The 14,326-nt window shown below is 41.6% G+C and overlaps 1 protein-coding gene across 5 annotated transcripts in view; it reads left to right on the top strand.

The window, feature by feature from the left end:
• LOC124563471 (inter-alpha-trypsin inhibitor heavy chain H4-like) overlaps positions 1 to 14,326 on the top strand; it is a 213,317-nt gene that overhangs the window by 85,384 nt on the left and 113,607 nt on the right. For all 5 annotated transcript variants that reach the window (XM_047130978.1, XM_047130977.1, XM_047130973.1 and 2 more), the window contains exon 9: positions 4,536 to 4,927. In XM_047130978.1, the coding sequence (XP_046986934.1) occupies positions 4,536 to 4,927 (392 nt within the window). The remainder of the gene's footprint in view (positions 1 to 4,535; positions 4,928 to 14,326) is intronic.

Genomic DNA, 14,326 nt, shown 5'->3' with positions numbered 1-14,326 from the left:
TATAAAAAATTGAATTTTCGATACAGATACGCGAAAAGACTCTTCACTAAACGAAAAGATTATATACATCAACAATACCATTCACTCTAAAAAAAAAAGTATTTGTTTTTTTTTATTTGATGTTTCCACTTTTAAACAAAATTTTAAATTTTCATATATTTTCTGCAAATAGTAATTAAAAAACCCATGTTATTTTCAAGAATTACTATGCTTCCACATTTGTTAACTAACATTTTCATTTTCAAATAAATATCGGATCCAAAAAAGTGAAAAAAGTATGCCACTAGAGAAATCCCAGGACTGATATCTTTACATGTATTACCTAATTATGCTATGTGCTACACTACCGATCAATTTGTTATTAATCTGTTTTGTGCTTCACAGAATTTAGATATCTTCCAATCTTCAAAGGAGATTTTCTTCGAGATATTGTGTGGTACTGCTTCAGCAAATTGATGTCTGTGCACATAAGGCGCCTTTCTAAACCACATTCCACACCTGCATAAGGGAACACACACTTTAATACTCCTACGCGCTTCAGTACCAGTAGAATAACTTTGTGACTCAGTAAGGCTCACTCACCCTCGACTACATACACACAACTAATTTACTGTCACCTCCACACTATACTTTGACAAACACGTTGCCACAGTCATAAGGGGTGCCAATGACCCTCGATTTCCTTAGCTCCGAGAATCTCCATGAAAATCATTTTACGTATAAACATTTCAGCCATTCAGATTCAGAAGCAGACTACAGACATTTTCCTTGGCCTTTTCTTGCTCGTGCTAATAACATTCTTCTACAAACTGCTGCACCTGCCAGCGCATTTCAGAGTTTAATTTCCGGCAGGCATTAGAAAACATCTGCCATCATGCGAGAATCACTCTCTCTTGATCCATAATAGATAGGAGAGAACAACAGAGAACAAGAATAAAAAAGTATTGGAAAGCCAAAAAAAAGGAAAGAAATACGATGTCATAAACCAGGTGTCTCGTGTGCTCCTGTGTCAGCCTGATTCGAACAATAATAATTATAATAATAATACCATTAAATCTCTATAAATAAGGACTATTTTATTTTCTGCATGCTGTTTTGCAATTTTGTACTAAATTTTAATTCATGACCAGTAGTGGCATTTTCCTTGCTGTTAGAAACGAGAATGAAAAATGTTGCTGCCATAGTCCTAAGAAAGGCGAATATGTTCTGCACAGAGTTAGGGATCTAAAAGAAGGGAACTAACTTTTCGACTTCTCTACCAGCTTCAAAGACACTTAATGCAAAACATCTTGCGTATTTGTGCTTTTTTACTTGTTATGATGGGCACCCATGTCATGTAATACAACGCATCATGTCATGTAAAGTAACATGTTACATGATGCCGTGCCAGGTAACATGACACATGCCATCATGTCATCACCAGGCAATATGCAATATCACACAACAAGAGATGAAAGTTTAGGATACATGCATCCCCACTATGGGATACTTCCTATTGTAGATGTACCCTGCTCTTTGATATTTCCCATTGTAGATGCGTCCCACTCTCTAGAAGCACACAAATTTGTGTCTGTTTGTTCTTACGCCCTGCATTGTACATTTAATATGGGATGGGTTTGGGGGTGAAACCATCTACTCTGGGTAAAATCAACCCGTCCCACCTAAAAATAAAACTGTTACAGCGTAGTCCAGAAGCAAATCCACTCCCAAAAATTTTATCACCCCCCCCCCCCCCCCCCGCAAGAAAAAAGTTATTAAATATTTCCTATGCCTGGTGAATTTCCTGGATTTTGGTCATAGGATAAGGGACTTGTAAGATGCAGGTGTGCCAGCATCTCGCTAAGAAAGCTCACGGCAGCGAGGAAGCAGTATTAACGTGTAAAATAGTGCAAATATTTCAAGATGTTTGGATTCAGAAGTCTTCGAAACTGCCGGTTATGTCGAAAAGCTAGACCTTTTCTTTCCATCCCTAACTCTGTCCAGGACATATTCGTCTTTTTTTTCTTATCATAGTAGCACTTTTCCTTGTGGTCCGCAACTTTTACTCTACAATAACTTTGACATTAAACCACCATTGTTTGGCAACCGATGTAAATTTTTGTTGACTCAGTCAATGATGATCTGGTATAGGTTTTTTTTATCGTCTTATGAACCACGTTTCTTACATCCTGGCAAAGGATTATTTCTCTATTTTCTTACAAAAACCTGTTTTTTGTACATGAAATCCGAATGAAGCTATATATTATCAATTTTATGGTAAGAATGCGTTTTTTTAAATTTATTTTATTCACTTTAAACCGACTTGAGATAAAGATTACTGGACAACAAAATTTCATTTTGACTTTATCCTTTTACCTACTTTGATACAAAGTCTGAACTATTCGTACAAGTTTAAAGTACAGAAGCGGTGCACTTCAGAAATCTCATCATACAACGTGTTTTTGCGTTTTTTTAAACGTAAAATCTGAAGGATGCCTATACAAATGGTGCCATTACCTGAGCATTAATATCTTTAAGTCAGATGTTTGAGTGGCTATACAAATGGCCACTGGCGGGAGGGGGGGGGGGGGGGGGGGGGGGTAAACCAAACAGCTTTTAGCCCCATGTTCGTAGTTCACATAATAGAACCCCAAGAGCCGAGGCCCCCTCCAAACCAGGATTCTGAGTGCAGCCTTTACAGACTTATTTGTTACAACACTCCCGCATTGTAACTATTAATACCAAAGGGTGTTGCATTTATTTTAAATAGTATAAGTAAATATTTTTAAGTTAATGTTTCCATTTGCTAATAAATATGAAAATTAAATAAAATCCTATAAAAGGGGCTACAACAGAAATTTTAATCGTTCACTTTATGTTCACATAACTTTCACATTGAACACTCAGCTGTCAGCGACTACGTTAATAAATGAAAAAAAATTTCATACTTAACCCAGCCTTCTTCGGATTTTTTGCGAAATACTTATTTAGGAACTGATGTCTGGGTAGTGAACTTTCAATTGCACAAGCGTGAAAAGGAGAGGACCAGTCCTTAAGGTTTCTTTCTTTTTTAGAACTGTGTAAATACAACCATCTAAACTAGTTAATTAATTCACTACTGGCCGTTAAAATTGCTACACCAAGAAGAAATGCAGATGATAAACGGGTATTCATTGGACAAATATATTATACTAGAACTGACATACGATTACATTTTCATGCAATTTTGGTGCATAGATCCCGAGAAATCAGTACCCAGAACAACCTCCTCTGGACTTGGTATACCTGGGCATTGAGTCAAACAGAGATTGGATGACGTGTACAGGTACAGCTGCCCATGCAGCGTCAACACGATACCACAGTTCATTAAGAATAGTGACTGGCGTATTGTGACGAGCCAGTTGCTCGCCCACCATTGACCATACGTTTTCAGTTGGTGAGAGATGTGGAGAATGTGCTGGCCAGGGCAGCAGTCGAACATTTTCTGCACAGGACTTGCAACATGCGGTCGTGCATTATCCTGCGGAAATGTATATTTTCGCAGGGATCCAATGAAGGGTAGAGCCACGGGTCGTAACACATCTTAAATGTAACGTCCACTGTTCAAAGTGCCGTCAATGCGAACAAGAGGTGACCGAGACGTGTAACCAATGGCATCCCATACCATCACGCCGGGTAATACGCCAGTATGGCGATGACGTATACACGCTTCCAATGTGCGTTCACCGCGATGTCGCCAAACACTGATGCGACCATCATGATGCTGTAAACAGAACCTGGATTCATCCGAAAAAATGACGTTTTACCATTCGTGCGCCCAGGTTCGTCGTTGAGTACACCATCGCAGGCGCTCCTGTCTGTGATGCAGCGTCAAGGGTAACCGCAGACATGGTCTCCGAGCTGATAGTCTATGCTGCTGCAAACGTCGTCGAACTGTTCGTGCAGATGGTTGTTGTCTTGCGAACGTCCCCATCTGTTGACTCAGGGACCGAAACGTGGCTGTACGATCCCTTACAGACATGTGGATAAGATGCATGTCATCTCGAGTGCTAGTGATACGAGGCCGTTGGGATCCAGCACGGCGTTCCGTATTACCCTCCTGAACCCAACGATTCTATATTCTGCTAACAGTCATTGGATCTCGACCAACGCGAGCAGCAGTGTCGCGATACGATTAACCGCAACCGCGATAGGCTACAATCCGACCGTTATAAAAGTCGGAAACGTGATGGTACGCATTTATCCTCCTTACACGAGGCACCACAACAACGTTTCACCAGGCAACGCCAGTCAACTACTGTTTGTGTATGAGAAATCGGTTGGAAACTTTCCTCATGTCAGCACGTTGTAGGTGTCACCACCGGCGCCATCCTTGTCTGAATGCTCTGAAAAGCTAATATTTGGATATCACAGCATCTTGTACCTGTCGGTAAAATTTTGCGTCTGTAGCACGTCATCTTCGTGGTGTAGCAATTTTAATCGCTAGTAGTGTATGTTAGCTGCCAGTAATTTGGAAGCAGGACGATAACTAATTTACTCACGTGTGTGCCGTGCAGTCACGTACATGTTCAGTGCACTGAAGACGGCTCTGCGCATGTCGGATGCCGGAGTGCACAGCGGGGGCGGCGGCTCGGCGCCGGGGTGGCGCCGGCACGCACCCATCATTGTGCTGCTGACGGACGGCGAGCCTAACGGCCAGGTCAGCGACACTGACGAGATCGTTCGCCGCATCACCGAGCGCAACGCAGAGTCGGGCGCGGCGATCTTCACGCTGGCCTTCGGCACCGGCGCCGACTACGGCTTCCTGCGACGCCTCGCGCTGCGCAACAGCGGCGTCGGCCGCAGGATCTACGAGGCCGCAGACGCCCACCTGCAGTTGCGAAACTTCTACCGCCAGATCGCCTCGCCGCTGCTCGCTGACGTCACATTCAACTACGACGGCCAGCAGGTAGGTTTTCGCACCACTGTCTGCAAACCCCTCATCAATATTGAAAGGTTTAAGCAGCCATTGTTCATGTGTTCCATTTTTATCTTATGGATTACTGATACGCACTTATTCCTTTTTGTGTCCGCCGCGATAGCTGAGGGGTCAGAGTGACGGATTGCTGTCCTGCGGTCCCGGGTTCGATTCCTATTTCTACATCTACATTTATACTTCACAAGCCACCCAACGGTGTGTGGTGGAGGGCACTTTATGTGCCACTGTCATTACCTTCCTTTTCTGTCCCAGACGCGTATGGTTCGCGGAAGAACGACTGTCGGAAAGCCTCCGTACGCGCTCGAATCTCTCTAATTTTACATTCGTGATCTCTTCGGGAAGTATAAGTAGGGGGAAGCAAAATATTCGATACCTCATCCAGAAACGCACCCTCTCGAAACCTGGACAGCAACCTACACCGCGATACAGAGCGCCTCTCTTGCAGAGTGTGCCACTTGGGTTTGCTAAACATCTCCGTAACGCTGTCACGCTTACCAAATAACCCTGTGACGAAAAGCGCCGCTCTTCTTTGGATCTTTTCTATCTCCTATGTCAACCAGACGTGGTACGGATCCCACACTGCCGAGCAATACTCAAGTATAGGTCGAACGAGTGTTTTGTAAGCCACATCCTTTGTTGATGGACTACATTTTCCAAGGACTCTTCTAATGAATCTCAACCTGGCACCCGCCTTACCAACAATTAATTTTATATGATCATTCCACTTCAGATCGTTCCAAACGCATACTCCCAGATATTTTGCAGAAGTAACTGTTACCTGTGTTTGTTCCGCTATTATATAATCATACAATAAAGGATCGTTCTTTCTATGTATTCGCAATACATTACATTTGTCTATGTTAAGGGTCAGTTGCCACTCCCTGCACCAAGTGCCTATCCGCTGCAGATCTTCCTGCATTTCGCTACAATTTTCTAATGCTGCAACTTCTCTGTATAATACAGCATCATCCGCGAAAAGCCGCATGGAACTCCCGACACTATCTACTAGGTCATTTATATATATCGTGAATAGCAATGGTCCCATAACACTCCCCTGTGGCACGCCAGAGGTTACTTTAACGTCTGTAGACGTCTCTCCATTGAGAACAACATGCTGTGTTCTGTCTGCTAAAAGCTCTTCAGTTCAGCCACATAGCTGGTCTGATATTCCGTAGGCTCTTACTTTGTTTATCAGGCGACAGTGCGGAACTGTATCGAGCGCCTTCCGGAAGTCAAGGAAAATGCCATCTACCTGGGAGCCTGTGTCTAATATCTTCTGGGTGTAATGAACAAATAAAGCGAGTTGGGTCTCACACGATCGCTGTTTCCGGAATCCATGTTGATTCCTACAGAGTAGATTGTGTGTTTCCAGAAATGACATGATACGCGAGCAAAAAACATGTTCTAAAATTCTACAACCGATCGATGTCAGAGATTTAGGCCTATTGCTTTGCGCATCTGCTCGACGACCCTTCTTGAAAACTGGAACTATAAGTGCCCTTTTCCAATCATTTGGAACCTTCCGTTCCTCTAGAGAGTTGCGGTACACGGCTGTTAGAAGGGGGGCAAGTTCTTTCGCGTACTCTATGTAGAATCGAACTGGTATACCGTCAGGTTCAGTGGACTTTCCTCTGTTGAGTGATTTCAGTTGCTTTTCTATTCCTTGGACACTTATTTCGATGTCAGCCATTTTTTCGTTCGTGCGAGGATTGAGAGAAGGAACTGCAGTGCGGTCTTTCTCTGTGATACAGCTTTGGAAAAAGGTGTTTAGTATTTCAGCTTTACGCGTGTCATCCTCTGTTTCAATGTCATCATCATCTCAGAGTGTCTGGATATGCTGTTTCGATCCACTTACTGATTTACCGTAAGACCAGAACTTCCTAGGATTCTCTGTCAAGTCGGTACATAGAATTTGACTTTCGAATTCACTGAACGCTTTGCGCATAGCCCTCCATACGCTAACTTTAACATCGTTTAGCTTCTGTTTGTCTGAGAGGTTTCGGTTGCGTTTAAATTTGCAGTGAAGCTCTCTTTGCTTTCGCAGTAGTTTCCTAATTTTGTTGTTGAACCACGGTGGGTTTTTCCCGTCCCTCACAGTTTTACTCGGTACGTACCTGCCAAAAACGCATTTTACGATTGCCTTGAATTTTTTCCATAAATACTCAACATTGTTAGTGTTGGAACAGAAATTTTCGTTTTGATCTGTTAGGTAGTCTGAAATCTGCCTCCTATTATTCTTGCTAAACAGATAAACCTTCCTCCCTTTTTTTATATTCCTATTTACTTCCATATTCAGAGATGCCCCAACGGTCTTATGATCACTGATTCCCTGTTCTGCGCTTGCAGTGTCGAAAAGTTCGGGTGTGTTTGTTATCAGTAGGTCCAAGATGTTATGTCCACGAGTCGTTTCTCTGTTTAATTGCTCGAGGTAATTTTCGGATAGTGCACTCAGCATAATGTCACTCGATGGTCTGTCCCTACCACCCGTCATAAACATCTGAGTGTCCCAGTCTATATCTGGTAAACTGAAATCTCCATCTAAGACTATAACATGCCGGCTTCAGCTAGCTTTCCGTACCTATAACGATTACAGCTTCAGTGCTTTCATCAGCGCTTGAAGTTCCGGTACTTTATCAACGCAGCTTCGACAGTTCCTGGCAGGGTCTGAGATTTTCTCCGCTCAGGGACTGGGTGTCGTGTTGTCTTCATCATTGTTTCATCCCCATCCGGCGCACAGGTCGCCCAATGTGGCGTCGAATGTAATAAGACCTGCACCAAGGCGGCCGGACCTGCCCTGCAAGGGGTACCCGGCCAATGACGCCAAACGCTCATTGCTTTTGTATCGGTAACACATTGATCAATTTCCGCATTTTCTCTACTACATCGGCTACATTTAGGTCTTTGCCTGTGCTCTTTCGAGCGACTTTGACTCAGCCAATGAATAGAGGGCATGGTCGCTTTACTTGGGTAGGCTAGTTTTAGAAACAAGGAAGAGACACGAAACTTCCTGGCAGATGAGAATTTCATGCTTGATCGAGAATCTAACCCAGGGACTGAGCTACCCAAGCACAAAAAAATGGTTCAAATGGCTCTGAGCACTATGGGACTCAACTGCTGAGGTCATTAGTCCCCTAGAACTTAGAACCAGTTAAACCTAACTAACCTAAGGACATCACAAACATCCATGCCCGAGGCAGGATTCGAACCTGCGACCGTAGCGGTCTTGCGGTTCCAGACTGCAGCGCCTTTAACCGCACGGCCACTTCGACCCAAGCACACCTCATTAACCGTTTCCACAGCTTTATTGACTGCAATACCTCATCTCATACATTCCAAACTTCACAGAAGTTTTCCTATGAAACTTGCAGGGATAGCACCACTAGAAGAAACGATATTGCTGAGACGCAGTCCAGAGTGCTAGTCCTACATGTTTCGCAGGAGAATTTCTGTGAAGTTTGTAAGGTACTGCCTGAAGTAAAGCTGTTAGTTTGGGTGGTGAGACGTGCTTGGCTAGCTAAGTCGGTAGAGCACTTTTTCGTGAAATATAAACGTCCCGAGCTCCTATCTCGGTCTAACACACAGTTTTAATTATCCAGAAAGTTTAATATCAGCGCACACTCCGCTGCAGAACGACAAATTTCGTTTGGGAAGTGACAGCTGGAGTGTTGCAGTCAGTTGGAGTGTTTGTTGTCGTGGCTGCACACAGGTAACAATGCTGGCCAGGGAGCGGTCGCTAGAAGTCGTATGTGATGGTCAGACAGTTGTCTGATGCATTCTGTTTCGCTAGTGCTGTGGACAGAAGGCGAAGCATTATAAGAAGTGGTAACGAGCGTCGCTACAGTACGATGCACTGAAAGGAAGAGAGACAGCTATGCATGACTGCAGTAATAAGTTCGTATTGAGGACGCAAGAACAAAAAGTGTATACCACTACTCGCTATTTGTCTGCACATCAACACAAGGTAATGTGTACTTGTCCTTTACATCTTGGCGTGTTACTGTACATCGGTGCAGTGTGGTTGCTAAGGTCTTCTAGTAGAATGTGTTGCAGACTGGCACAAACAGCTGCGATCAGTTTGTGGCTGATCTTGCTCTGGCTGTGAACTGAATTTAATTCTTGATCAGGTGTAGTAAGTCTATGCGTACTCAGCAAACAAATCTTGCACTTTTCATACCACTTTCAAACGTGTGTTATGAAATCGATCTTTCTATGGTTGCATTTAGAGGAGGAGGTGTTTGTAAATTGGTTCAAATGGCTCTGAGCACTATGGGACTTAATATCTATGGTCATCAGTCCCCTAGAACTTATAACTACTTAAACCTAACTAACCTAAGGACATCACACAAGATCCAGTCATCACGAGGCAGAGAAAATCCCTGACTCCGCCGGGAATCGAACCCGGAAACCCGGACGCGGGTAGCGAGAACGCTACAGCACGAACTCGAGCTGCGGACTTTGGAAATTTATCAGTTGAATTGTGTAAGGCATTTGTAAATTTTCAAGTACAGTAATAATTATCACAGTGCAATCCTTGCACCTTTATTAAAAATGTTCAATTTCTACAGATTTAATTAGTTGAAGCATTAATTATATCAGATCAGGAGAGAGCAAAAGTGCGGTGTAGCCCACTACCTGCACAGAAATACTCAAACTAAATATTCTCATAAACTGCATATGAACAGGCCTCATAAGGCCCGACGTTGCCGACAACAAATATATCACTGGATGCGGATGTGGAGAACCATGTAGGCAGCACATCGCTCTCCTAGTCGTTGACACCTTTCGTGACCAGAGCCGCTACTTCTCAATCAAGTAGCTCCTCAAATGGCATCACAAGGGCTGAGTGCACCCTGCTTACCAACAGCGTTCGGCAGACCTTAACGGTCACCCATCCATGTGCTAGAGGAGACCTAAAGCTCTTAACTTCGCTGATTTGACGGGAACTGGTGTTACCACTGCAAATATTCTCATATCTACTCCAAATCAGTAGTTATCCAACTAAAGATTAAAAATCGTTCAACGCCAGTGATTGGTAACGTTAAACGAAACCCAACAACAAATTACGAAATTTGGCGCACCTACAAAGCAAATCTCAAACTCAAGTTATGCAAAGAGTATATTCAACAGAGAAGCTGGCAAAAATTATGACTTGCACGAAACAGATGTGTGGCATTGGTTCGCACTGGAGAATAGTATACAGAGCGCTGTTTCGTAAAAGAAACAATATAGTGTGCTTAAGGCTGTGAAGTATCGTGCACTTGGGGTTAATGTTCTTTTCTTTCTTTACAATATCACCAGGTTCTAGTGTAAGAGTTGAAGATGCGTTATGTGGTCAGTACCATACATGATAATGAGGTAAACGTACTTTGGAAGGAGGATAAAGAAATACTGATAGTGCTGAAATAAATACTGGTCATGCTGTGACTAGATGACTCTACCAGCATCCGCCCATAACTGTAGATTCTTTCATTGTTCTAGGAGAAGGCTGATCGATCGAACTAGAATACATGAAATACTAGTTCACAGTCGACACACTTCTTTGCCACAGGAGAACTTGATAATTTACTTCTGTCTTTGACTATAAAAGCATAACTTGATGCACTTGATAACAAACTGTTCTCTTGATGTTCGAAGTTTACGGCAGCACAAGTTCATGTGAAACCTTAACAACTCGTTGGTTCTACACTAAGTTATCGTCTCCTTCAGATGAGGTCAGAAACTCAGCGTCAGGGCAATGCTTTGCTGAAAGGGAAGTGTGGTCATCTTAAGTGCCTCCCATTGGTTGTTGCAGACAATACCGAACCCTTGGTGCCCGCCGGAGTGGCCAAGTGGTTCTAGGCGCTACAGTCTGGAACCGCGAGACCGCTACAGTCGCAGGTTCGAATCCTGCCTCGGGCATGGATGTGTGTGATGTCCTTAGGTTAGTTAGGTTTAAGTAGTTCTAAGTTCTAGGCGACTGATGTGCTCAGCAGTTAAGTCCCATAGTACTCAGAGCCATTTGAATCATTTTTGAACCGAACCCTTGGTAATGTTCGTGGTATCGATTCACGCTGACAACTTTGGCATAGCACCGCGATCTTCAAACGACAGTAATATTCGCTGTGACATCACTGAAGACTGTGATTAGAATATTTTTATTTCTGTGTAATTTATCTACATTACAACATAAAAACAAGTGATTAAGAACGACCATTCGGTGGAAGTTTTTATACACTCTTAATTTGACGTAAAAGTTTCTCGTTTGGTCTTTTCTCTTTCTCCCTGTTCAAAATTAACTGTGCAGCTTATATTCAAGTCATTGTGATATCTGTGGGCAAATATAGTCTTTTTGTGATTGTACCTGGCCTGTGGCTGTCTTCTGAGATGGCACAGCAACCGTGGTCTGTGTTAAATAAAAGCGATAACTATAAAAATATACAAAGCCCTTGCTTGCACACGATGGGATTATCACCACGCTTGTTAGAGTGTGCACGAATTAACTTGGCCCATTGCTGCCACATGGTGTGATAGGGCAAAGACAATGATAGTATTGGGAGTTCTGTTGCACGCAATTGCTGTGCAATACTGGAGGTGTAGTTCGACACATGAAGCTTACTCACAAGCAAAACAAGCTGCAACTAGGAAGTCTGCAAATTACCGTATTAATGGGTTATGCCAGTATGAGCAATAACTTCAGCTGTCAATAGTCTCTGACTTGAATACCAATATAACAAAATGAGTGTATTAACAACTGACATGGCCTCTTCGGCAAGTGATAGCAGACTAAGGTGGCGACCACTCAGAAACAAAGGGATGGACTTGCCCATCGCTGAGAACCAGCATGCATTTCTGCACTCTTGCAAAGGTATTTTGCTTGAGCTCTACCGATCTGGTCGCACAAATTTTCAGTTGATTTTACTTTTCATATTGAGCATTTCTGCCTAATTTTCGAAGATTATTATTGCATTGTATTGATTTTATCCTCATTGACTCCATTTCATTTCAGTAGATTTAGTTCATGCACATCCTTTACGGCAGGGTAAAACCTTAGTCCTCTAAAAAATCCATTCCACTACCAATCCTCTAAAATTCCATTCCACTAGCGATGGTATTTCCACATTCTTACCTGACCTCTGTGTCCTGTATTCAGGGATCATTGGTGGAAACTTTCAGCGACAATGAAAGTTTGAGTGGGGCATCGACGCATGCTCCGACAGCGTAATTGTTAAGGCGACGACCCATAGAAAGCAATGGCTTTTGGTTGGGATCCCAGACTACCATGATTTTCCAATTACCACAAAACATCCATTAAATACCGATTTCGCTGTCATTTTCGTATCACATATGTTAGAGTGTTTTTTCAGTAGGCCTTCACAGTTATCAGTAATCTAAATAGTTTCTTGAGTAACAGTTCAGCAGATTTTAATTTATCATCTAAGAATGCCCTTGTCTCAGATGTCATAGAGAAAGTGAGAAAACATTTTATTAACATTTCTATACAGTGGTATTAGTCTCGTTATTGAGCTGAACATTCCTTCTTCATTACTTGTTTACAATGGTACACTAATTTAAAATATACAGATTCAGGTTACTTGCTCTAGAAATTTTAAATCGCTTGGGTGAAGGCAAGCAGTTCGTTGGAAACATAATATTGTCTTAATAATCAGCTTAACTTTTAAATGACAATGTGAATACATAAAACTGTCAAATTTTGGAAAATTTGCAGTAATCCTTAAAACAGGTGTATAATAAGTGAAAATGGATGTTTACTACACCTTAAGCAATAGCAAAGTTCCTAGACTTTCTATCCTAAGAGAACTATCAGTAATTAGTGTTCTATGATTGTAGAAAAAATATTTAATTCAAGAAATTTATGAATAATCCAGTACACACATTCTACGAGGTAGGTGCATCATGACTCTATGGAGGGTGATACCTAGATTTTTGTGATCTTCGATTAGCGAACTTTTTTTTTATTTTTGATCCCTGATGTTGATCTATATGATCATCATGAGATATATCTGTCTCCCTACATTAATATATAAATCACAAAACAATTGTAGCCCAATAGGCACTGTCAGTAGCCGTAAAAACAATAAACTATATGATAAACCAATACAAATCACCATAGCATTCCAGAACAGGAAGTGTGGGAGGCACTCACTCTCTCCTTGAATCTGCAGGTACGGACGTTCTATTCATTACAAAATTCTCATGCATTTTTAGCAGGAACTGTTTCCAGTTCTACTTAACGTCAGACTTGCCAATGCCGAGCGCAATACAATCAGCTGATATGGATGCATAATGATGTGGCCAACTGGCGAGAAGAGGATGGCCTTGTTTCTACCCTTAGTTTCACAAGTCGATCCTACCTGCTAATTTGCTTGTGGTTTCGAGAGATGTCCAATCTTCAGCTAGTTGAATGTTAGTCCTGGCATTCACCTTATCCAAACAACCCATTAAATTGTAGCTGTGAAATAAACATTGTTCAACTGTAATTATTTCTGTCAACATTAAATGAAGAAAACATAAAAATAAATCAACATATCAATTAATGTAGTTAGATGTAAAGTTTTGTGGTAAACAAGATATCATTAAACCCTTTAAAGTTGAATAAGTTTTTTCTGAGGTTTATGTTCCGTTTCTCCACATAGAGGAACATTAAAGTGTTATCGTTTGCTGGTAGTTTTTGTTTTTATTCAATTACATTTGATCAATTATTCTCAGTTTTTCTATTGGTTTTCAGATATTTAAGTTTCAGAGTCTACCTAATACACCATCTGAAATATTTTTTTGTGGATAACTCTTTCGATACCCTGAATTTATTCACAAGAATGATGTTGTTTCAACAACTTACTCAAAATGGCAGCTTTCAAATTTATATCGATAATATAACAAAATTTAGTTTTGACTGCTAATGAAATTGACTATTATTTAAATGTCAAAGTAACCACCATTAAAAACATTAAGTTGATACCTATCAGTCTTTTGCAGTACAATAAGCTATCTGTACTTCCGTCAAATTTATTTCTTGAGGCATAATACATTAGCAAATTCATTGAATCAATGGCAGTTGTAGAATCTAGCCCACTTCTGGATAGATTTCTATGGTTGCCTGTACAAATGATCCATAAAGTGGGTCATGTCAGCATATTGACTCAAATGTTTAAGGTTAACAACAATTAACAATCACACATGCATGATAAGAAACAGTAATTGTGATATATGATGTCTGATTTAAGCTTTAGTAATTTTCAAGACGAATACTCCAGCAGCACTAATCAGAGTGCTGTCAAGAATTGATACCTGTGAGTGAGAACTGAAACTTACTGGGGTGCAATTTTTGGTTGATTAACAGTAACTATAATTAAAATGCTCGTTCTTAATTAC

Source organism: Schistocerca americana, chromosome 1 (genome assembly GCF_021461395.2).
Source record: "Schistocerca americana isolate TAMUIC-IGC-003095 chromosome 1, iqSchAmer2.1, whole genome shotgun sequence".
Classification (NCBI taxonomy): domain Eukaryota; kingdom Metazoa; phylum Arthropoda; class Insecta; order Orthoptera; family Acrididae; genus Schistocerca; species Schistocerca americana.
The sequence above is the reverse complement of the archived record's forward strand: the minus strand, read 5'-3'. Positions and strand labels throughout refer to the sequence as shown.